General features: G+C 44.6%; 1 protein-coding gene across 1 annotated transcript in view; it reads left to right on the top strand.

Moving 5' to 3' along the window:
- GRIN2B (glutamate ionotropic receptor NMDA type subunit 2B) overlaps positions 1-25879 on the top strand; it is a 226343-nt gene that overhangs the window by 168644 nt on the left and 31820 nt on the right. Inside the window, exons 5-6 of the mRNA XM_067559660.1 lie at positions 24021-24229; positions 24560-24731. Coding sequence (XP_067415761.1) covers positions 24021-24229; positions 24560-24731 — 381 coding nt within the window. The remainder of the gene's footprint in view (positions 1-24020; positions 24230-24559; positions 24732-25879) is intronic.

Consider the following 25879-nt stretch of genomic DNA (forward strand, 5'->3'; position numbering starts at 1 on the left):
AAAGGAAAGAAGTTTTAAGCTCGCCTCGGTTTTGGATACAATGAAGGGATGGAGAATACTGTCTTTGCTTATTTAATTTTTGTTAGTGCTTGGAGGCAATACTGTAATAATGGGCATGTTGTTATGCTGGAATGCGTCAGGGGAAACTTGCACTGCTACTGTCCAGGCTATCACCCACACTGATTGCACGCATGCAGATACATTTGGAATTATGTACTTGTCCCATGAGATAGGCTCATAGGAGGTGGGACTTTTCCCTCGGAAATTTCAGGTAGATTGTCCCCGTTTGGACGTGGAACTAGGAGCTCTAGAAGAGAAAGGGAGCTTTGCACTCATAGGTGATTGGTTCACTGGCTGCTGTTGATGGAACATTTTAGCTCCTCAGAGATTCTGGTAGGTTAAGGAAACTAGCCTGAGTTTCACATTCCCATTATTCATATGTGATGATTCTTTCCTTCATCGCAGCTCCCCCACTACTTTGCCTCCACCTGCCATGTTGGAGTTCCCTCACTGGCTCATTCATGAACAAAATATTAAGTGCATGGTTGTGTATGAAATGGAAATCCCATGTCCTGTATGACGTATCTCACATTGCACTCTTGGTTGTGGCCTGGCACTGATTCTTGCCTGCCGTTTGCACTTCTGTCAAATAAATTTTAAATGAACAGATGCTCAGAACAGCCACAAAGAAGCGTTGACAGGAGCCTGGTGAGAAGCTGGACCTGCTTCCCCGATGTGTGACATTTGGTTCCCAGGAGGTACAAACTGAAATGAGGTAGGAGGAGGACAGGCAAAACTCTTTACATAATGTATTATGAGAAAGACAAAGATGAACAGTGTTTTGTGTCTAGTCATAGTAGGCAGTAGGAGTGTTTGCGTTTATGCTGGGGTGGGTAGAAGTGTCAGAACCTGTAAGCGTGTGCATGTGTGCCTGAAAAAGGCTGGCTCTGGGTGTATTATTATTTTACAGCAATCACAGGCATTCTAGGTTGCTTCATGGAAAACCCATTGAAGACCGCATGCTTGAAAGTTACACGGAAACACAAAAATTACCATGATGACTCAGATCTATCTAGTCCAATATCCTATCTGTAATGCTGGGCAGTACAAGTTGCTTCAGAGAAAGGTACAAGAAGAAGCCTTGTGCATTGTGTGATCAAGTATTTCCAAGATCTCAATAACTTGTGTGTGAGATCCTAGAAGAAGACAACTAAGAAGGAATCTGTAGCTGCTGCTTAAAGGGGAAGTAGGCAGGCTCTGGTTTCCAAAAGTTAGTCACTCATTAGCATCCATGAATCCTGAGCAATCTGATATGCAGAAATCTTGGTTCCTGTGCCACATTGGTATCAAATCTTCCACAGTCTTATGGTTGAAAGAGCACTACCTTTTGTGGCCCCCTGTCTTTGTTTCCTCATGATGATCAAAATTTCTCCTTTTGGGATGTTCTTGGCCCAAAAGTGATTTAACAAACCCAAACAGTTTGAATAAAATCTGTTCAGTTTTTAATGTATAGGAGCATGAAAAAAATTCATCCCTTCAGAAAACAAACCAAACCAAAAAAGAGATGCCTTTTAGAGCTTAGATAACTGCACAATGGGGTAGTTTTTCAGACTTTAGACTTGTTTAATGGGGACAAGACCCTCTGATTTGTTTGAAGAAATTTGGATAGCAAATTGAAAAGTTCTAAACCATTGTAAATGTCATTCTGGCATGCCCAGAGATTTGTTTTCATTATTGTTTTTGAATGTGTATTGAGTGTGGATCTCCAGAGAGCAGCACTTGGACGCGTGGCTTTCTGGAGATCTGCACTCAGTGTAGTCTCCAGAACAGCAATGAAGATGAAGTACTGAGCTGTGACCAAGTTCCAGGCAGACTGAGCTTAGGGAAGATTGGAGGTGCAGTGGGTGGGTGTGAATGTTCTATCTGGGAGAGCTGATGTGAAGACTTGTCTGTATATGGGAACTGGAAAGAATTAGAGATCTAGTTAGGGGCAGGGCGTGGGAGGGTATGTCTCTGTTCCCTTAACTGAGGGGGAGACAAAGGGGCAGATCAACCCACTGTTCTCACGCTGTGATAGTTTCTTCCTTAAAATGCTTCACCATCTCTTTGAACCAGCTAAATACAGCAGTGCATAGAAAGGGGTCAGTAAAATCTGCACAGGTACTGCCAAAAAATGACTTGCTGCTCACTGAGATCATTTCCCAGGACAGCAGAATCACTGTGACAACTGTTTTCACTGCACAAGTGCTGCATGCAACTTTGTTGTCTCTACATGCTGCATTTCACCCTGACTCAGAGCTCGTCTCCAGGGAGGTGGGTCAGACCCGTGAAAGTTACTGCATTGGCATATCAGCACCATGAGATCCTTTCCTGTGCTCTATGTAACCTCTTCCTGGAAAGGCAGAGGAACCTCAGTATTTCCCTGTTCTCTCTCCCCATCGCTACCCCCCTCCTTACCTTCTCACTGGCTGTTCAGCTGTGCTGCCCTTTCTAAGAGCAGTTCAGCTGGGACTGAGGTGGAGCTGCAAACTCACCTCCTGCGCACTTTCCTAAATGCCTTTTTAAACAATCTCAATAATTGATGAGCACCCAAGCCCTTCTCCGCATGAGAGAGCACACGCCGTGTTTAGAACACGAAAACGCCATTTGGCTCATCAGAGCTCATCTCAGGAACAACACCGTTTCCCCAGGATACCATTTAATTGTTCTCTCGATGAAACCCAGTGGTTTTTTGTTTGCCTCAGTGGTCTTGCTTGCTTGACTTCTTGCTCACATTGCTCCTTCTTCCTGCCTAGAGCCTTGTGTCTGCTCTCAATCATTTCATTCAGCTCCTGTGCTGCCAGCCTCCCTTCTCCTGTGTGCTAGAAGCTTACCTTTAATCACAAGTCAAATGAGTGTAGTGGGTGTCAAATTGCTTCTCCTCCCCCCACTTTCCCACCACATAAAAAACACCACAGCATTTTGCCCGACTGGTGCCTAGGATCAGAATCACGGGGTGTTGCTGATCAGCACTGAGGTGCGCTGACATAGCTAGGGGGCTGACCCCTGTTGCAGCTGCAGGAGGTGTTGCAAGACAGGGCTCAAAGGCCGTGGCAGAGCTGTGAGGGGAAGAGGGAGAGTGGGGGAGACTGCAATAGCAAAGGATGCTTCAGGTCAAGACGGAAATGAATTGACAAAGCCTTGTGTGAGTGGGATGAGGGTGGGAAGGACGGTGTGTTCTCAGTACCTGATGGGGCCCCGATCCTGATAGAGCCTCTTGGTGCTGTTATAATGTAAGTATTATTCAATAATAAGCGGTACGGCCTACATGGCAGTGCACTGTCCAAGCCGAGCATGCGCAGTGTGCTTTGTTGGCCTTATGCAGCAAAAATTCTCTGATTTATTATTCTCTTCCTCTTCCCCGCCTTCAAATGGGCTGTTCTGTCCCTGCCTTCTCTGTGAGAGCTATCTGACTTACAGCCCTCTTCACAGCAGCCAGTTTCCTGCCCCATGTGCCATTTGTTCCATCTCCTTCTTTACCCCAGCCCTCCCACTGGCCTCCACTGTGTACCTGAGTGTCATCCTTGACTCTGAGTTCTTCCTCCTTCCACATCCCTTATGTCTCTAAATCTGCCCATCACCAAATAACCAATTAAATCATTGCCCACCTGTACCAATGCCCCAGCTCCCCTTCTGCTGAAGTTCCCATCTGTGCCTTCATGTTCTCTCATCTGACCTATTGTAATTCCCTATGGTTTCCAAACCCCAGCTCTCTATTTATTATAGGGTTAGTAATAATAAGGTTCCATGGTGCCAAGGACCCTAAACACACATTAAGATGAAAGTCCCTGCCTCAGAGCACTTACAGTGAAGGTTACAACAGAACATACAAGGTGGATGAAATGCAGTGTGGAAGAAGCAGGGGGAGGTCAAGATAGCAGTATAACACACACATATTAACACAATGAATGTTAGTTATGGCTTATCATCTGACTAACCATTGTCAGCGGGGCTGGCAGTGTCTGGTAGCTGTCATGGCAGCGCTGAGTTATATGGAGTCATTTCAAGGTGGCTAAGATGGTGGCTAGATGGATTTTGTCCAGGCTTTAAAGTGGCAGAAGTCTTTTGCCTACCCTCTCAAGGGGGCCTAGAAGCCAACATGCTGTCCCTGTCCTCCCTCAAAATCGCTGGCTCCCATTTGTTTCAGGATCTAGTCCACAATGCGTCTACAATATGTTTGCTATGCAATGTGTTTACACCATTGTTCTCTGTAATTTATGTCCAGGGCCCTGCCTACTGTGCAGCACATTTAACCTACATTATGCATCAAGGGCCCTGGATTTGTGTGATCAGGCCCTGGTGTGGTGACGCTTATGAGTTCTGTAGGGCAGTCACTTTCCCTAAGGTGTATGGGAGATGTTTGGGGGTGGGACTGATGTGTTTGCTTCAAGGATCCTTTGAGAAGGTCTGTTGGCTGTGGCTGGTTGTAAAGGGAGCAGCAGAGATAGCTGCTAAGACGGCACAGAACAGTAACAGCATTTTTGTGGATTAACGAGTTTTTATGCTGCAGCTTCAAAAAGGGATAATTATGTGGCCATTTGCACTGCCTCATTATGGCTTAGTGTGCCAGATCTTCTTTATGCCATATACTGTATGTGCTTGTGTATTTAACTTTGTAAAGCGTTGTGGGATGAAAGGTGCTGTATAAAACACAATTGTCTTGGATTTAACTGTTAGAATGAGAGAGGATTTTCTCTGGAGTTCAGTACCTTCTGCTATTTTCTGCCCTTGTTTTGTACCCGCCTGGGCTAGTCGAGCAACATGCTTGAGTTTGACAGATGGCTCATCTGTCCTGGCCTGGTTTTGGCACCAGTATCGCACTATGGCTGCTGCATTTGCTTGTGCAGTCATTATCTAACTCATGGCTTGGAAAAGTCCTTTGGGGCCAAATTCACCTTTGGCAGAAGTGGATGCAACTTTACTGACTTCAGTATAGGTTCACTCTTTTGCGTCATCAGCCAGTTTTAGACCTTGGCTATCAAGATGAATAGTACTAGAGAACAATGGAGTAGTTTCTATCCTTAAAAGGACCCATCCACTGGCTTAGCTTGATTGTTTGACAGTGATGTGCTCCATTTCCCCATGCTCTGGGCTCTCTCCTCCATTTCTTTGCATTCTCGCACGTCAACTCTGCTTCACTATATCTATATCTTCACATCCCAGATCCATTTAATTTTCCCATGTCCCAGCCCCCTTAGTTCCATTTCCCTGCTATCCTACCGCTCCCCAAGCTCAGTTTACCCCATGTCCTTCTACCCGGTTGCAGTTCCATTTCTGTGGGTTCCAGACTTTTCCCAAGAGCACTGGCTATACCAGCCATTTTCAGCAGCAAGCATTATAGGGATTATGTTAGGAGAGCTGTTCCTGGGAAGCTCAATACTAATACAGTCCTAGCTTCTCCCAGTAGAAGGCACTGCAGGAAACAGTTACACAGGAATGCCGGCTCACAGCTATTCCAGTCCCGGCTTCTCTTTTTAGCAGCTGTCACACAGAGTGATGGGATGGCTGGGCTCTATGGAAGCCTGGTTATTCCAGTGTTGCAAATCAGGGGTATTTTCAGCAAAGTGCATCCAAGTCTTAGCTGTTGTCTCTTTCAGTGCCTTGCAGTCCTCCGGTAGAGTGGACAAACAGTGTCAGCAGTTGTTGAAAGTGGGGAGAGTGCAAGTGCAAGTTGGCAGAGGCTAAACCGATTGACTCTTATTGGCAAAGAGCTATTTTTGGGAGCCAATGATGAGAACACCCTGTACTTCTGTGAGTTTGGCTCTGTCTTGCAAGGTTATTATCTGGGAGTTTAATCAGAGACTGTCAAATGTATGGAGTGAGCAGCTAGCATCTTAAAGAGTGCGTTTCATGCTGGAGAAGCCTTTGAGGTGTAAGAGGAGACAAACATAAATCCATTTTCCTTTCGTGGGTTGCTCCAATATCCACCCTATAATAGTATATTTGCTTCTTTACACCAAGGGCTGTACTTTTACTTATCCCTGCTCCTCCAATCCAATTCTTCAGTGATGACACACAACAGCTAATCTGTGGCCCTGCAAGCCTTTTATTTCTATTATTCATTTTATCCTAAAGGATCCCAAAGCCCTTATAATAAGGCTGATACACAAGCGCTCGTCACCCTCCATTGAAATGCAACCACCTCTCTTTGGAATGAAATGTGGCCACTGTTTATCAGTGCGCAACCATTTCAGATGTGAACTGAAAGTGGAGGGATCATTTGATGGAGGAGGCATTTAATGATTGGTGCTTGTGCTGGAATATGGCTAATATCCCTGCTCTTGCAAAACGGGCCACTGCTGGTGTGGTTTAATACATAAATCATCTAGACTAGGAGACCTGGGCTCCAATCCCATCCGTGCTGCTGACTTGCTGTGTGACCATGGGCAAGTCACTTCACATCTGTTCCCCTTTCTACCCTTGAGCTGTCTTGTTTATTCCAGTAATAAGTTCTTCAAGGTAGGGACTATCTCTGTGTCTGTGCAGTGCCTGGCACGATGGGGCCCTGAGATTGGTTGGTTGGGGCTTCTAGATGCTACTATGATACAAATATACAAACAATACCAACAACAACAATACTGGATCTTTAGAGATGAGGAGAGGTCAGGAACCTGGTTTTATATCTTCTTTGAAAGACAGAAGCTCTAGCTACTCAGTGCCCTCTACTCCAGCTAGGGTGTAGCCTCTTAGGCTGTGCCTACACTGCAGCTGGGAGTACGCCTCCCAGCCCAGGAAGACAGACTCACACTGGTTTCCTTCAAGCTAGCCTGCTAAAAACAGCAGTGTGACTGTTGTGTCTCGGGTGGAAACTCAGGGTAGCCTCCCAAGTTCAGACCCAAGGGGTTGGACGGGCTTGCCCAAGCTGCCATCTGAGCCGCAATGTCTACACTTGCTATTTTTAGTGCACTAGTTTGAGTCCAGTTAGTGCAAGTCTGTCTATTCAGGATTGGAGGCCTGCTTCCAGCTGCAGTGTAGATATAGCCACAGGGAAAAGCATTCCCTCAGTGAATCACCACCAAACATGACTTCCTGCAGCTCCTGGGGCTTTCTTTGGAGGTTTCCTGGCCTAACACTGACAAGTCCTGACCACTTCCTGGCTTGTGAGATCTGATGAGATCACAGACACCCCAGGCAACAGGTTTATGACATCATGGCTGTAGCAGGATAACTGCATCATCAGCAGAGGCTGAGAGAAGGCTCATACTTGAAATGCTGATGAGTTCAAGAATAGCAAAAGGAGCAGGAGTCTGCTGAGATTCATGTTCTCTCATTTTTTAATGTTTGCCTTTATGGGAAAGTGGGCAAGCCTGTGAAGCTAGAAGGGAACATTTGCTGCAGAGCTGACAGACAGTGGTAATCACAGACAGGGAGAGGGAGATGGATGACATGGTGTTGATGCCACATACATGGACAAGGAGCATGATGGTTCAACAATCACGCTGGGGAAACATCTGCCATGACAGTTGTATGGGGTGGAAGTCCCAGTGGCTTCTGCAGAAACTTAAAATGCAGTTACACTTTCAGAGCTGGACACGTGGATTTCATTCTCTGTTCCCCAGTACATGCCACTCCTGGAGGCGGGGGGAGGAGGAGGGGAGTGTGTGTTGGGATGGCTCTTTGTATACCATAGGACATCTCGCTCAGAGAGGAGACCTCTATTTACATCCCTCAGCGCATACAGCTAAGTAAGGGGACTATTTCTCTATACTGTTCAAGCTGTTCAGGGAAGGACTGTTTCTCCCTCTAACCTGCTCCCTACATATTGCTTCGGGGAAGGAGTGCATTTCTTTATGTTCCTTGCTGCACAGAGCTCAGGTAGGGAGTCTCCCTCTCTGTATATCTAGTGCTTGCACATGCATAGTGGGTATTTTGCATTAGCAAACTAGCCCAAGCCCATATGCAGAATGGACACCTTATTGCCTCATTTTTGGTGAAGAACTCTTTCCCCAAAGTGACCCACAAAAGAGGGGTTGTTGTGAAGCATAGGGAAATGGTGACAAAACCACTCTGCTGTGGTGGAAGAAAAGCTGCAGAAAATGCCTGAAACAGATTGAATAAGTGGCCTTAACTGGCTGCCCCCATTTGAGACCTTAAGCTCCGGTTGATGTTTGCTTTACATGACAACAAACAGCAGCCAGAATATTTATATCTAGAAGAGAAACTAAAACTTGTGAACCTGAAAGGGGACCTTGCTGACCTTTTCAGCTTTCAGGGAAACATACAAAAATCTGGGACAACATCTTGAAGGAAAGATCTTCAAATCCCTCTGAAGGCTTTGCTGTTTGATAACTACATGCCAGTGCACACAAGTGTTGAACATTCAAGTGTTGTAAAAATGTGATCCCAAACATCTTGGAATGCAATCGCATTCAAAAGAAATGGCACCAAACTGACTTTCCTGAAGCTTTCTAGGCTTGTTTTCCTGATGCAATCAGGAAGCGCACAGGTATTTCACAGTTTTATGAATGGGCCACAAAACAGGAAAATAGGAGTTGCCATTGTGGTGACACACCACCTAGTAGAACAGACTCTCTTGTGGTCATCCTTTCTCTGAGAGATCCTTCAAACCACCATCTCCATGAAATGCACCTAGTGTGGAGGACATTTTAATTGTCATTATTGGGTCACTGTTATATACTCTCCCCCATACAATAGTGGAATTTATCTAGAGAAATATGGTACCCACTTTCAAACCAGTGTGTCTTGGATGGGGTGGACTTGGTTAATTCTTACCTTTCCCACAACTATCTATTGTGGTCTCTCCAAAGAGACTCATGCAAAGTCTGCAGGACTTCAGAAGCAGGCCTTGTTAAGAGGCCAACTCAGCTTCAAATGAAATGGTTCTAGCACTGCAAGGTATGGGATCTGCAAGATAATGGTACCATTTGTGGGAGATAGGATCAGTTTCCTGGCATGGTGGCTTCACAGTAAATAATTTTGACATGTGATCCCTAACATGTATGCACATACGCACGAATCATGTCATGTTAATACAGTAGAACCTCAGAGTTATGAACACCAGAGTTACGTACTGACCAGTCAACCACACACCTCATTTGGAACCAGAAGTACACAATCAGGCAGCTGCAGAGGAAAAAAAAAAAAAAGGCAAATAGAGCACAGTACTGTGTTAAATGTAAACTACTAAAATAATAAAGGGAAAGCAGCATTTTTCTTCTGCATAGTAGTGTTTCAATGCTGTATTAAGTTAATGTTCTGTTGTATACTTTTGAAGAACAAGCATAACGTTTTGTTCAGAGTTACAAACATTTCAGAATTACGAACAACCTCCGTTCCCGAAGTGTTCTTAACTCTGAGGTTCTACTGTATCTTGAAACACAGAACAGTTTACTACTGTGACTGTTCCCCCCAGTCTTGTAAAATAGTTGTTTGTAACTGTTACTCAGGCTGCATCAAAATCAATACAATCCAACTCAGTGCAACCAAAATGACCAAAGTCTAACCAAGGCAATCCTGGTCTAGGTAAACCAAGACAACCTAAAGGAATTAAATGCAATTTCACCCATGCCAACCACAGCTAAGCAAATCCAAGCCACATTAAGACAGGGCAATCCCAGCCCCTGGAACCCAACCCAAATAAATATGAGCCAAATTCATTCTGACCCGGTACAAACATACCAACCAAAGAGAAACAAAGCTAGTACATGCTAAACTGGGGCAATCCTCATCCATGAAACTCAAGCCAACCTAATGATATTTAACTCAGTTTTTACCAACATAAAAGTAGTGTAATTGCATCCTACAAAACCTAAACCAACCTACTCATCAGATTACAAAACCAATGACACCTAGCAAATGGAATCACAGCAATTCTAGCCCCAACCCAAACAGAGGCAGAGTCAACTCAGCCCAAACTAAAGTGCCAGCAACGTATCCAGTTCTTGATTAGAACAGGTTTCCCTAAGCAGCAGGCCTTGGACTGAGTGCACTGGGCTTTATGGAGTCCTAATAGTTTACACTTAGTTCACTCCAGTTGAGGAGGATGAATATAATCTAGCAGAGCACAACATATGTAAGTGGTAAATAAACTGAATGTATAGATTGATACGTGAAAAAATATATAGTGAATGAGGGACAGGCAGGAAGATTCTAAAAGGACAGCAGTGAAAAGACAGTAGCCTGTAAATAAACTTGCCATTGGAAGTACAGTTTTTAAATATGTATTTTGTATCTTAGTTAAAGTCTCTATCATATATTAACCTCTCGTCTTTCACCAGTAAGGCATGTTCTTGGTGTTGGATTTGTGCCGTTGCTCACGTAGACTTGTCCCATCTTCCATCAGTTAGCTCCAGCTGCAGGGTTTAAAAACAGTCTGCTGTGCCGGATGGATGGGGAGATGTTTGAGTTTCTGAAGCAGAACGCATCAAGATTTCTTTCTCTCTCTTCTCTTCTCATTCCCTCTGCACCCTGGCTTCTGCAGCCAAGTCTTGTGATTTTTGCATCTTTTGTGGTTTAGTGGCTACTTAAACATTTATTTATGTAGTATGTGCCCCAAGGGAGCTGCTCATGGAGGCAAAGGGTTGTGTTGTGAGGGAAGGAGAGAGGGAGCGGTTCTTCCCCCCTGAAGGCTCAATATTATCTCTTCCTAAGGGGAAGCAAAGGAACAAAAAAGCCTTGTCCTAAAGCATAAGATTAGCATACAAAGAATAAACCATTCACACACCACACATACACACCCCAGAACACACTGGCAACTTAAGATGAGGGGAAGGAAATGTTTGCATCAGCCAAGTGATTAGAAAGTCAGCTATGTTAAGTCATGGATTGTGTTTTCTTTTAACCCTTAGGGCACTGGCATTTTTCAGATCTGCCTGCCAAATGAATGATTAGAAGGATGTGCTGCATGTATCACACAGTAGGTGTGGTTTGGGCATTTTGATTGTATGAAAAGTTGTTCGTAAATTCCTCTTATGCTATTAGGAGCTGAAGGTCATGCCATATGTCATTGGGAAAGTAATTAAGTGTTTGGATTTGACCAGTGACCTCAGTGTTAATGATCTCCATATAGGTAGCATAGAGACAAATATATGATTTTCTGTTGTTGATTTGCTTGAATGTTAATAATATACAGGGATAGATTCCACTGGCCGAACTCCTTAATTATAAACATGTAACTTATTCACACAACTGAATTCTCCACTAGATAGATAGATATTTATCTATATGTATGTATCTGTGTGTTTAGTGTATGTATTTATTCCCACAAAGACCTATATTGAAAGAATGTTCAGGTTGCATAATTAAACAGTCAAAAACTAGGAAATTACAAATATTTAGCCTTAATGCTGCCCTCTTCTGTTTCATGAATAATAACCACATAACTCTAGAGCTTCCGCTGCAGCCTAGATATGCTTGGCACAGTGGGGAGAGGCAGAGGTGGGTGTAAGCCACCTTTACATTTCTCCAGGCCTGAGGCTGGCAGCAGGACTGTTGCCCACATCCCCAGGGGCTATTCTGGCAGCTGAGGGTCATTGTGTGTTTGGATGCCCCAGCCACACTCCTTCTTTTTCCCAAGAAATGTTCCCTGTGCTGAGGGCCAAGAGGGAAGTGGTCTAGAGGTGCTAGGCCAGATCTGTGGCATCCAGGAATTCCCTTCACATGAAAGGAGTCTTCAGGATGCCAGTTCAGCCAGCTTTCCAACTGCGTTGTGCCATTCCCATGTGCAAAGCAGCGGGAGGAGACCGAGAATCGAGCCCCAAGGCTTTAATTAATTACCTGTTCCCAAACAATTTCTTAATTAATATAATATTAAATCATGCCTTCTCTTTCTACAACTATAGATACAAATGAATAGCATGTTACCTCCTTGCTCTGTGCCCCCTTGGGGCTGCTCTGGACATTCACCACTAACACTGCACCTTCCAGTTAGGCATCTGTGCTGTGGACCATGCAAACTCCTCACCAAGGTCGTGATCAGGTGGGAGCACACCTCTGTCTTTCTCTTATTTGATTGGCCTGCTGCCTTTGACTGTGCCCGTCAGTCACTCTTTCTCTATGCTTTTTTCTTCCTGAGCTCTGTGAATCTGTTCCCTGGTTCTCCTACTACCTCACTGAAAGCTCCTTCAGCAACTTCTATGTTGCTTTCTCATTCTGCTTATTTGTTTTGCAAAGGCTTATGAACATTTATGGAACTATATAAGTAAGTACATACAGAAAACCTAAGTTAAAAGAAAGTTATTTGGGTCCATAGTCAAACGCTCAAAAGCTAGGAAATTCCAGATTTGTAGTTGCCTGTACTACCTAAGTTTTGCCACCTTCTGCCTCCATCCATGGAATGAGATGGGGTCATGTGGGAAAAAATGTATGTGATCACATACTTTGAAGACTATCACAATGGACATACACAAGGGGGCTGAATTAAGTTTGTATTAAGGAGCAACTGTAAACCTGGCATTTCCTAACTTTTGAGTGGCTTCATTTTGTAACCTACATAATGTTCTTTTAATATAGTTTTTGATAGTAACTTCCAAGGCTTTTTAAAAGGAAAAAGGTAAAAATAAATCTGATTACGTACAACCGTAACAATCCCTCATCATACATTATCAGCAGGGATTGAATCATGAACCGTCAGCATTGCAGCACAGACTTGTACCATTTAACTTACAGGACTAGCTACCCAGCAGTCTTCTCCTGCTGGCAGGAGGTTTTAAGGCTGTTATTCCAGGGGGAGAATGGACAACTGGTACCATGTCCTAGGTCCATGGGATGGTCATCAGAGCCCAATCTGGCTTGATTTTTCTCTGTTCCCCATCAGGGAGATGGTGGGCTCCTATCAATTATAGTGTCCTGAGAAAGAGAAAGATAGGCTGCTGGGGGCATGTACTGGGTGATGTACCGGGCATGTGAGGAGTCTGATCTGACTTTCTCCCTATCCCTGCTGCTGCAACTGCTCTGGCAACTCCCAGATGTTCCTTGTGTTGTTTCCGGTGTTGGCACTACTGTTGCATCGATGGCACTCTGGACCCAGCTCTGTAGCATGTTTGTGTTCAGTTGTTATTTTGGCAGGTTTTCCAAAGCAATGCAAGTGACAGAAGGGAAATGGTGATTATTCAACAGTCTATAACACAGCTGAACCTGAATAGAATTTCATGGACCAAACAAAAAAAACTTCTCTAGTGTGAGGGCTTTTTCCCTGCTCAATTTCAAAGACCTGCTGCAAAGATTGGAGGTGTTAGATTTTCTCAAAAAAAGGTCCAAAGAATCTTTTATAATGAAAAGTGTCAGGTAACCTAAATATAGGGCTTGCTACCAATTTCCCTATAATAGTAGTAACTATACAGTACACACAGGCACCACTCCACACACAAACATACACACAGATTTACACATGTGTACAAAATCACGCAGCTAAATTAGACTGCTTAAAGTCATTCCACATGTGTATTTCCATTTGCCTTCCAAGAGTCTCAGCTTCATCTTAGATTTGCAGGACCCTTCCTATTATTCTTGCCCTTCCACAGCATGGCATCAGCTGAGACCTCTTGCAAAGCTAGACATGCCGTAATGTGAGCTTTGCACTGACATGCTTCAGACACGTCGTCCCCCAATTGAGATTCTGAATAGCTGACAAGCCTATGAAAGATGTGAGCTCCTGAGATCCATCGGTACTGAGAGGGAGTCAGCTTGCTTTGTCTCTAGAAAGGTCATGCCCCCAGAAAAGCAGTCCACAGCTTTTCTTTTCCTTTTCTTCAGCTGGGGTTGGCAAACACACAGCTCCTCCTCCTCTCCGTACTTTGCTTTGAAACTTTTCACTCTATACAGCAGTGCCTGAGGTGCTCACAATCTGCTAGTGCACTCCAGTTGGTAAGGAAGCAGCAAAAGATGCAAAGGGTGGTTTTCAGCCAAGACCTGCTCAGATTGGTCCCTGCTGGTTCTGCCAAGAGGAAGAGGAGTCCCAGACAAGACCATCTCATTAGGGCTCACGTTGTTTTAGTGTGGGTAGGGCCAAGGGGATTCTTTTGCTCTCTTCTGGCAGAATCACTACTTGCTGACCACAACAATGGTTCTAGCTAAAGTCTGAGCCACAGTAATGTGCACACGTGCAGAAAGCCTGGTTGTCTGATTGGTGGACTCTGCCCAACGGTGAAATCTTGTCTGTGGCACGCAGCCTCCAGTGGTGGACACAGCTGGCCCTGACACAATGCACTGGAGTATTATGGTAACAGCCCTGCTTACTCTAAAATGAAGCCAAGTATACAAGGGAGTAGGAGTGGGATGGGTGTGGTGGGGGCATCATGCAGCCCCTAGACATTGTTTCTCTCACTCTTGTAATCACTTCTCCAACACAGAAATAGTATCTATTTACAATCTGAATCAGTGGCCCAATCTGTCACGCTTTGACTGTCCTTTGTCACTTGCATATGTGAGTTTAGAGGACCATGACATGCTCCTGACTGGAAGTGGAACATTCAACCTGACTTACTTCCAGGGGAAATAACTGGTGGCTATATCCGCTGTCATGCCAATAAGGCTGACTGAAGCTCAAAATCCCCAGTTATTTAAATGACTATGGGCCAGATCCCCCATCCTCCCTGGAGGAACCTGAGTTGGCCAGAGAGACAGGAAAACTCAGTCTGCTGAGAAACATTCCCTTAAGGGGTTAGAGTTACCCATGGAGTCAGGGGGCGAGGTCTGCCAACCCCACTGATCCCAGGGATCTATGGGGAATATATTCTCTGGATCCACAGAGGACAGAGCCACGTGGCATGGGTCTCTTTGTTCTGTCCATGAATGTGCTGGGGCCTCCGCCTCTATGCAGCCATTGCATGAGTAACCACTTGCTGTGCTCCTGTGTGGATGCACTGTATGTCAGTGCCTATGTGAATTTCTCTGCCTGAATGTGTCATGTGCCTAGAGCCTGATTTCAGCTACAGTGGTGTAACTCCACAGAAATTCCACTGAACTTGATGTTGGTACTCCCATTTTCACTGCTGAGATAAGAAGCGGGCCCTTTGCCTCTCGGTGCAGGAGTATGTCTGTGTGTGTCCATTTCATGGAGAGCCTGCCTCTGCTAAGGGTGACCTCTGTGTGTGAGTGTGTCAGCCAGTTTCACGTAAAAACTATCTCTGTAGGGCAGTGACTCTCAACCTTCCCAGATTACTGTATCCTTTTCAGGAGTCTGATTTGTCTGATAGAGCAGTATAAAAAAGTCATTGTCTGTATGAAATTTTAGTTTGTACTGACTTCGCTAGTGCTTTTTATGTAGCCTAGTTGTAAAACTAGGCAAATATCTAGATGAGTTGATGTACCCCCTGGAAGACCTTTGTGTACTTCCTTGGGTATGTGTACCCCTGGTTGAGAACCACTGCCATAGGGAATCAAAGGGGTTTTGGTGGTATTGGAGGGTAGGGCTGGTTTTTTTGCCTGTTTTACAGAAGGCAGGATGGTGTATTGCAATGGTGGCACCATAGCAGGTGAAAGGCAGAGATGCTCTTTGATATTCCCATCTCTTCCCATTCCCCAGAGGCACTTCTCAAAGTGGCTTCTTCAGTCTGCCTTGCTACTTCTGACAAACAATAAAAAATGCAAGCGAGCCCCTCTCTTTCCGTTGCTTCCTCTCCCATCCTCAGCAATTGCGGCCAGCTTGCTTTCAACACCCAGCTTGTCTTAATACAAAGGGACTCTTTCAAGCTCATCTAGGTCTGCATTTTTAAGCCTCCCATCAGCGCTGGATTGCAGGGGAGCCCAGAACAGAAATTCACTCAGAGTAAAACAGTCACTGCCAATGCTTTCCCTGAGTAATCATTGGGTCTCGTATGCCCCAGTCCAGTGCCCAGATTCATTATTCCCCCAATCAGTAATAGTGTTAAACTACCTCACAGACTGTGGCATAAATTGGTGAGTTCCTCTTTCCCTGTAACATGTTTAAAAAATTAATTGAGAGAAAAGAAAGCTCAGCAAAAAATATTGCTCAAGAAGAAAAGCCAAGGAGAAAAAAATCGTTAGAGCATTACATGCATGGACACGTACTGTATGCAGACACACACCTGCACAATGCGGCCACGCGCACACAGAAGAGAGGGAGTATTTTTATAAGGCAATTTAAAAAACACTACATCTCCACCACAATAAACAATTGTAACAGATAGACTCCACCATCGCATGAAACATGCCTCTTACCACCCTCCCCTCAAAAAGTCTGCCATCTTTCCCCAGGGCCAAACTACCGCAGCAGAGAACAGCAGAAGAGCTCAAGCTGAAGCCATATTGGCCCAGTGTTCTCTGTGGGGGCACCATGCCTTTGGAATTTGCTTGGTTCAAAATAAACTGACTTTAATGACCCTTAAGCCATGGTGTAAAGCTCATCTTTCTTCCCCCAGGCATTTCAGAGGGCTAGGGGCTTGCCAGGGTGCAGAATTGTTGCAGAGGAAGGCTGAGCAGGGCGGGTCCTAGACTAAGTAGTGCCCTAGGCGAAGAGCGTCTTCCTCCCCCTGCATTTGGCCCTGGCCGCCCTGGAGCACCGTCCGGGAAGCCCAAGCCGCTCCTGCCGACAGCCCCAGCCACCTGGGACCACTGGCCAGCTGGCCCCAGCTGTGCCCACCAGCAGCCCCAGCCAACACAGAGCACCAGCCGGGCGGAGTCCCTGCCGGGCAGCCCCAGCATCCAGTAGCTCCAGCATGCCTGATTTATCCCTGTCATATAAGATGATAAATTTGTACACTCGGATCTGTAAATCTGTATTTATTCCTGCCATATATAAGCAAATAAAAAAATTAGTATCCTCTAAGCTTATAGAAACTTTTAAATTTTAAGAATAACTGAAATCTACTTACATCAAGAAACTGAACTTTGCACCAACATTGGGTGGACCAGTATTAAATAGTGTTACAGCACGTGACAGCCTGAGAATGTTAACCCTAGTCCTTCAGTTCAAAAGGTCACTTTTCTTGCCTTTGACCTCATGAACTGAAACACAGTATTTCTTTTAAACTGTTGCGTAGATAGGAGTTCAATAGACGTCTCTGGCATCTCACTAAATATGTCCTTTATTAGGTAGTACTTACACACTTCAAGTCTTTCAAACACAAGTACACTTTCAGAATTACACAATAAAACAGGGTTCATAATATCACAGCTGGGCTCTCATTTCACTTCACTTTGTTCTTATATCTCACTGACTGAGTGGCGATGCCCTGCCCCTTCTGTACCCATGTGGGCATGGCTGACAACATGCTTGGAGGTTCGAGGAAAATGTAGTTCTCAGAAAGTCTAGAGGATTCCACGAGATTCTACAAAGGTCCAGAACATTCTAGGAGGTTAGTGAAAAATGACTCCACATACGCAATACCTGAAACATTTTACTTCAAATGTTCTGTTTTCCCTTTTGTCACTCACAACAAAAACAGCACCCTGAGCCTGGCACCCCCCTGACCTTGGCACCCCTGGTAGTCGCCTGGGTCATCGGCCCCTAAATCCGGCCCTGAAGCTGAGCCTAGGGTTTGTGTTGCCTGGTTGGCTGGAGCTGGGTTATATTGGACAGTATGGCTGCACTTTAGTTATAGTGGGGTATTACTTCTGAGCTATGTTTAAGTTTTATGTAAAGGGAGCCTAGAGCATAGGGAAGAGCAGTTCTTTTTGCATTTGTATAAATCCAAAGGATCTGCCACACACAAACCACACACCGTTCACCACATATCCATCACACTAAAGCATGGCCTCCACAACCATAATTGGCTTCCTCTGTCACCATATTAAGCTGTGGCCTCCACCCCTGTAAGCTGTGTTCATTGCAACCTCCATTATCATAAAACATGGCTGCCACTGTTGTAATCCATGCATACTGTTCACTAACACAAATCATGCCTTCAGCTACCGGAAGCCAGGTACGCCCCCTACCACCAGAAACCAGCAGTGCCACCAGTACTGTCTGAGACACAACCTTATGTGCAAAAAAAAAAAAGTACTCTCTATCACCATATAATGTGAGCTCTGCTACCAGAAGCCATGCCCTCTACCACAATAAACTACGAGTTCTGACATCAGCAACTTCTGTGTTCTTCTTGGTCATTTTTGGCATAAGGAATAATTTACAGAGGTGATCATCTCATCGTGCAGCTCTCCCCCTTCTGTGATACCAGAAAACACCATATTTCATGACTTTACAAAACACAGGAGCTTTTAAAGTGTACCTCTTTAACTTTCTTGGGCTAATTAGGGCAGAGGACAGGATTTAAACAGCTACAAAAAGCAAGTATATATAGTAAAGAAACAACCAATTGGTGTCATTTCAGCAGACTGGCAAGAGTTGTGTAAATGCCAATCTGAAGTGAGCAGAGGACTGCCTCCCTGGGAAATGATTTTATTCAGAGAGCAATAGGATTGAGTTGGAAAGTAATAGTGGTTATTTTATGCTTTATGTTATTTATTTTGTGTAGTGCCCACAGAGTGCTAGGTGCTGTACAGAAAAGAAGGAGCCGTCCCTCCAGCCCTGCAGTCATCTTTCTTGGTGAAGTGAAACCCCATTGGAAACAATTCTCTGTTGTGCAGATGCAGTAAAGGAATCAGACTTCACCAGGTGGTTGGAAGGTGAACTTGAGGCTCGAGAAGGAACATTGTTTTCATTTTAAATTAATTTTGCATATGGAACATTCACAAATATTGTTCTTTTCCTTTGGCTGATGTGGCTAATTAATGAGCTTAAGTGATTGTAAACAGGAGATTTTTCTCTCTCAGTGGTATTTTTTTTCCACCTGCTTGTTCAATCGCATGCCAGCGCCTCTGATGATATGCTCTTGTTACATCAGAAGCTGTTCCATAGGGGATAGCTATGATGTCACCAGCAGAAGCTTACAATTAGTGACTGACAAGCCTCAATAAGGGTTAAGGCTGTTCAAGTGGCTGCGTAGGAGGCATCACTGTCTGTCTAGTGGTTAAGGCACAAAACTGGGAGGTATAGTTATACCTGAGTTATAGTCTCTGCTTTAACATCGATTAGTTGTGGGACGCAGAGCAAGTCACTTGACAGTTCTGTGCCTCAGGGTATGTCTACAGCAACTAGACACCCACGGCTGGCCCGTGCCAGCTGACTTGGTCTCGGGCTGTCAGGCTTTTTCACTGCTGTGTAGATGTCTGGGCTGGGGCTGGAGCCCGGGCTCTAGGACCTTGTGAGGTGGGAGCCTGGAAATCCACACTGCAATGAAACATCCCCGCCACTGCTGGAGCCCTGCAAACCCGAGTCAGCTGGCAAAGGCCAGCCGTGGATTTTTCTTTGCGGTGTAGACCTACCCTTATTTCCATCACCTGTGCAATGGGGATGATGCTTACCAGCTAATGCTTGGAGATCTCAGACTGAAACCCCCCTGAGAGCAGGCTTGTCTCACAAAATTTCATCTCCCTACTTCTAGTTCTGAAATAGGAATACCAATGTTTCCTTGTCTTTCTATCGTATGCACGTATATGACCCTTGTTGCCATGGTGTCTGAGCACCTCAGTGTAACACTGCCGGCAGTGACTCAAGAGCGTGAGTACCAACCTCAGGACAGACTGTTAGGAACCAAGGCACAGACCCCAGATTGGTTGTGAGTTCTACACTTAGATTTCACCAACCAATTATCAAGTGTAAACTCCTCAGGCACCATGGAGTGACAGACAGCCCTCTTGGGTGCTTCAATATAAGTCACCACACTGGTGAGCTCACCTTTGTGATAGCTGGTCCTTACACTAAGAATCAAGTTACTTCCAGTCCCAAAGGACCAGTCACTTACCCCAGGTCAATTGCACTTTAGTTCTGACACCTAAGACAGCTCTTGAACCAATCCTATAATAAACTATCTAAGATGTATTAAATAGGAAAAGGAAATCAGAGTTATTTACAAGGTTAAAACATAAACATAGATACACAAAGAATTCCAATTTTAAGTTCAAAAGGTAATAGAAGCTTCTATAATCAGCAAGCTCTATGTGTCCTTCAGGGATGATCCAGCCTAAACAGCTGGGGAATATCTCATTTATGCCTAGAAACACTTTGCCCCTCAGAGTCCAAGCTGCATAGAGAGAGTTCCTTTTGTTTGGGGCTTTTATCCTTCTCCTGCCATGTGCTCTGAGCTGCAAATTCAGTGGATAGGAGGAGTCTATTTGCATGACTCATCTTCACAGGGAGGAGACTAGGAAAACAAAAGTCCTTTGTCCTCTTGTTGATGGTACATAGGGAAATTCCAGTTTCCTTTTCGGAGGGGTATAAAACCTTTTATTGAAGATCAGCCCTTCACACTAATTAATGCCTCTCTCCTGTCTGGTGACTTACAGAGTGACACAGGCTCACAATACAGCTGCTCAAATATTACCGAGGTGTTCAGAGATGTTTCTAAACTTTGGAAGCATTTTCAAACTCTTCTAGATCTCAAGGAAGGTTTGAGTGGGTTTCAGGGACTGAGATTTGCGGACAAAGGTCTGTGCTGGTTCTGTATCCCAACTGCTTTTTTTCCCTCCCATCCTTAATAATAGTTCAAGGGAATGACCTGTAGGGAAAGAGAGTGAGGTGATTAATAATTATGTCCATCCAGTCTGGGGTTCCATATTACTTACAAAGGGATAATATTTTTGGGGGTTTTTTTTAGCTTGGGATTGGTTAACATCCTGCTTTTGATTGTGTCATGTACAAGATATTCATTAGATCAGATATTCATTAGATCAGCTTCTTTCTGTTTTATAAATATCTTATTGACTTCGTAACACTAAAAACAACAAATGACTGTATTCTCCTTTCCTGGGGACTTCCTGTGAGGAATTTTGGCGGCTGATTTCTGATTGGAGAAGTTTTGGTATTACAACTGGGTGGATTCTCAGAACTGCATAAAGGGGATGTGTGGCACAAGACCCCCAAGCTTCTCTGCCTTATGCCTTATGCAGGAATTGATTAAAGACTGGAATAATAAGAATTTACAAGCTGTCCCAAAATACACTGAGATATCAGAAGTGCCTCACGCTGCTTCAGGCTGACTGGCAGGTTATATTCTTTAACTGCAGGCATCACCTTTAAATGGCTTGGCCAAGACAAATCTGACATTTAATTCTGTTGAGACTAACCTCATAACACATTGCTCCCTCCCTGTCACATAGATATATACCATATAAAAATACACTTAGACCTTCTTTTGCTTGCATTTTCTTTCTTCTTCTCTCTCTTTCACATACATGTGCACACCTGCAAACACACGTTTCTCTCACTCATCTTCTTTCACTCACACTGCCTTATGCATACATTTTCTTAAACACATACTCATACACATGAACTCTCCCAAATGCACATTGTCTATCACAAACACTTAAAGACATTGCCCATCCCCCCAATTTTCATAGGTCAGCTGGCTACATCTCCTGCCTTTGTACTCTCAATTCAGCACTTACCTATAGACATATAAATGCCTGTTTTATATGCCTGAGTGTTCATTTGAGCATGGAAATGTAGGATTTAGACATGTTATTAAGGCACTTATAGTATACTTGAAAATTTAGGCCAGCACACTTTCATACATTCTCTTTTTCCTCCTCTTTGGGCAATTTATAAAAAGCGTATTGGAATGGAATGATTTTTAGGTTGTGCTGATATTTCATTATTCTCTGATGGGCAAGCAAACAGGTTGTATACTGCTGTGTTTGCAGTTTGAGTACTTCTGTGCTCACACTGTGGTGTTGCTGGACTGGCATGCCCATCTAAAGTCACATAAGTTCACCACATATAATACAACACACAAAAATGTGTCTGGCGTACCACACTAGGAGGTCCCCATCTCTTTCACAGGGAACCTTTGGGTAATTATGAGTCAGGCCCGATTCCTGTGTCTGTCTGGTATAGTTTATGATTTAGGGATTTATATATTACTGTGGTATCTATGTGTTGCTATGCTATGGAAAGATGTCTCTTTCATTGACCACTTATTGCTAATGTTAACAAATGTTACTGAATGTACGTCCGGGATGGACGTGTATTGGGGATGATCTATATAACCCTTCTGCCTGTCGATCACTAGTGCCAATCCAGCCCCAAGTCTATAATTTAGATGTAGCCTAAGTTGTACCTGTCTGGCAGCTTGTTTGGTGGCCTGAGTGAAATGACATTCTAATCTGAACCCAGTTCCTCATGAGCAGACGTCCAGATTGTAAAAAACACCAGCACAAATGGTCCTTGTTGTCATTCTCATCAGAGAGGCCAAGGAGACTGAATGGAGCGGAGGGAAAACTGTCCTTTGCCCCTCAGAAGTGGGCCTTCTCAATTAGGGCTGAGGGATCAGGTTGGGGACAGAATTTGCGCTTCTGTTGCCAAAGCTATATCTGTTCTGTGGTTAACCAGAGGCCATCAGTCTCCAGGGTTATTAATCTGGCAGGAAAATTTACTTGGAAAAAATTGCGGAATTTGTTTCCTGTTTTGAAACGATTCCTGTTTCCTGTTTTGATACAGCGAGCCCTAAGGATAACGAAAATGTCAGGTGCAGCCCTCCGCTGGCATCTGCCGCCAGTTTCTGATCTTGAAGTTCCCATGGACTGACCCAGCCCCACCAGCTGCTCAGCCTTCTGACAGCACACAGGCACACTAGTGCCACCCTCCTGTGGCACTGTTTTGGCACCGTGAGAGAGTTATGGGGTCCCTGCTGCCTCAGTGTGACTTTTTTGTTCCTTTGAACAACTTACTGAATAACCCCACTCTGGGTATTGGCTCTGTTTTAACTCAGTTAAAGGTTTTAAAAAAATAATAAATGTTTTATGCTGGTTCAAGATGCCATCTCATGCAAAACGCCAGAATGGCTTTGATTTTATCGAATAACCTTTGACACCTAAAGAGGCTATAATAAGTGCTTTTTTTCTTGTAATTTTAAAAATGAAATTTAGTGAAAGGTTGACAGCTGCTGGAGACTCAAGCCCGCTATTTACCCACAGAGCAGGTACACCATGAGCAGCATGAGGTCACACTTCCCACGCACACACATTGCCCCCACCATCAATGTACCTCAACTCTGACCTGGAGGCACTGCTTCTTGGAATGAGTGAGGCGTTCACTCTCCAGGCCCATTCACTCCTTGCCCTCCCAGCTGAAGCTGCCGCCTAAGGTGCTTATTAGTGTCAATTGTGATGGGATGGAGGAAAATGTGAGCAGAGACTTTGATGTTTGAAAGCAACACAGATAGTTTTTCTGGAATTTCTGTGAGGAATACCGTATCATGGGTAGTGTGTGTTCTAAATACATCACCTTGTGGTAGATTGCCATGGTATCAAGAGAATAACTCCTGTTTGTGGGATGTACCTAACACCAGTTGAACAAAGGAACTCCCTGCAACCACAAAGTCCATGTTTACCCAAGAAATGAGAGTAGTGACTGAACAGGTAAAGTTGTAGTATTTCCTTAAACAAATATAGCATAAATAAAAGTAATGGAATCTCTCTGAAAAATCTTCTCATGCATCAAGAAGACAGAGCACCAGTTCTTTATCAACAACTATCTACAACTTGTGCATCTATGCAATTTAGTGATTGTGAAAGTGCAGGAGTGATAGCACTGGAAAGATTTGAGCTGGATAGTGTCGGAAACTGTTAAATGAGTTTTCCTTCAAAGCTCTGCTTGTGTATGATCAGTCCTGACTGATAGCACTGCCAACTATTCAGTTTTGGTCTCTTCCACTCAACAGAAGTCAATCCTGACATGAAGCTCTCCTCTTATTTGTCTTAGCCCATCTTAGACTAGAGTCTAATTATTGTGCCAATGGTTACCAGATTGGTCAGTGGTTTTGTGTTGGGCGTAAATATTCTAGGAAGAGAAACTCTCCAAACTCATTTCATTTGTGATCTTCTCTACTTTTGAACCCGTTTCCCCAGGGCCTGCTCCTCAGAAAAGTTCTTGCTCATGTGGGTGGGCTTAGGCACCATAACAGCCTCTTGTCTCCAGACAATACTCTCTTTTCTGGGCCCAGAGGGTAACTTGGAGAGGAATTGGGCAGTCACATGTTTCTGTCTTCTTTGTGTCTCCGCAGGTGGGGAAATGGAAGGACAAGAGCCTACAGATGAAGTATTATGTGTGGCCCCGCTTTGAGCTGTACCCTGAGTCTGAGGAGCGTGAGGACGACCATCTGAGCATTGTGACCCTAGAGGAGGCGCCATTTGTCATTGTGGAGAGTGTGGACCCATTAAGTGGCACCTGCATGAGGAATACGGTCCCCTGCCAAAAGCGCATCGTGACCGAGTAGGCACCCATGGGATCTTTCTCCTTCTGGCTTACCCTTCCCCGCAGAGCAGGTGGAGCCTTCTGGGCCCTCTCAGCCTAGCTCACCATGATACTCAACTCCAGCAAAGCCATCTGGGCGCTCTCACCCTGACTCATGCTGTCACTTGTCACTGGCACAGCCAGCCAAGCCCTCCAAGCTTAGCTCGCTTTGCCCCTCAGCAGTGGTACTACAAGCTGGGGTCGTCAAGAGGAGCATGTTCTGGGAGTGAAGGGGGGTGTTCTGGGAATGTAGGGGGGATAGCAGAGGGAGTTCTCCTCAAACTTAATCCCTTAATTGTGACTGGTCAGGAACAAGACGGATGAGGAGCCTGATTACGTCAAGAAATGCTGCAAGGGGTTCTGCATTGACATCCTCAAGAAAATCTCCAAGTCTGTCAAGTTCACTTATGACCTCTACCTGGTAACCAATGGCAAGCATGGAAAGAAGATCAACGGGACGTGGAATGGAATGATTGGGGAGGTAGGCAATGAAGGATGGGTCTGAGCTTTAACCAAAGGCTGGGTTATGGAGTCCGATCCTAGTCCAAGTTTCGATTAGCTCCCCTTCCTGATAAAGAGCAGATGAGACCTCATAAAAATGATTGACCTGATGTGGGTGTCCATCTGGCTGTTGGATGAATGAATCCACTGTGGCACACTCACTGCTGAACAGTAGCTACAATCCCATCTCAGTTATTATTCATTATTTTCTACTGTGCCACAGGTGTTTGGCACTTTACAATCAAATAAAAAGAGATGCCCTGTGACAATCTGATCTGTTGGACAACTGTGTCTCCTCAGTTCTCCAACCTTTTAAGCTGCTTCTCTGTGAGAGCCACCACTCCTGGCCTGCTCACACACCACTTCATCATGTAAATTACCTCCAGCTATACTGCAAGAGTGCTTCAGCCAGCCAATCTGCCTCTCTTGAATTATACTGCAGAGTGACACCAGGAAGTTCCCAGTCCCAGACTTTCCCCCAGAAATGTGCATCTTGTACTGCCCAGTACCCTCCTGAATAATATGAGCTCATAGAAAGCCCGTCATTTCATTAATAGAAAAAGATATGAACAAATCTTGTTATCTCAAATGGAGTTCCCCAAACAGTTCAATCCAAACACACAGGCTTAGATAAAAAAATAAAGCAAGTTTATTTAACTACAGAAAGATGTTTTAAGTGATTACAAGTAATGAGGCGTTACTTTAAGTGATTACAAGTAGTGAGACATTACAAGTCGGAATTGGTTACAAAGAAATAAAAGGTAAAATGCAAACTAATATCTAACTTCACAAGCTAAGTGAATTTAAAGCAAAGAGCTTTCTCTCACCACATTGCTTACAGCAGTCTGGCTGGATTCCTTCAGCCAGGACCCCTCCCCCAGTTCAGTGATGCTTCTTTTGTCTTTCAAGTGTTGGTGGTGCTGTGAGTAGAGATATGGGGAGAGAGGTGATTTGGGGCCCTCTGTTCCTCATTTTTATATCTCTTCCTTCTCTGAGAATGACCTCCATCTGGGGTTCAGGCGGCAGCCAGTCTGTTTGCTTGAGAACCTGCAGCAGTTTCATTGCTAAGATGTAAATTTCTCTCTTGCACCTTTCTTCCTGCCAAAGAATGGCCCCTTAACCAGGTGA

The sequence above is a fragment of the Emydura macquarii genome, unplaced genomic scaffold, assembly GCF_026122565.2.
Source record: "Emydura macquarii macquarii isolate MOO-44397 ecotype Brisbane River unplaced genomic scaffold, CSIRO-AGI_Emac_v2 contig_2205, whole genome shotgun sequence".
Lineage (NCBI taxonomy): Eukaryota > Metazoa > Chordata > Testudines > Chelidae > Emydura > Emydura macquarii.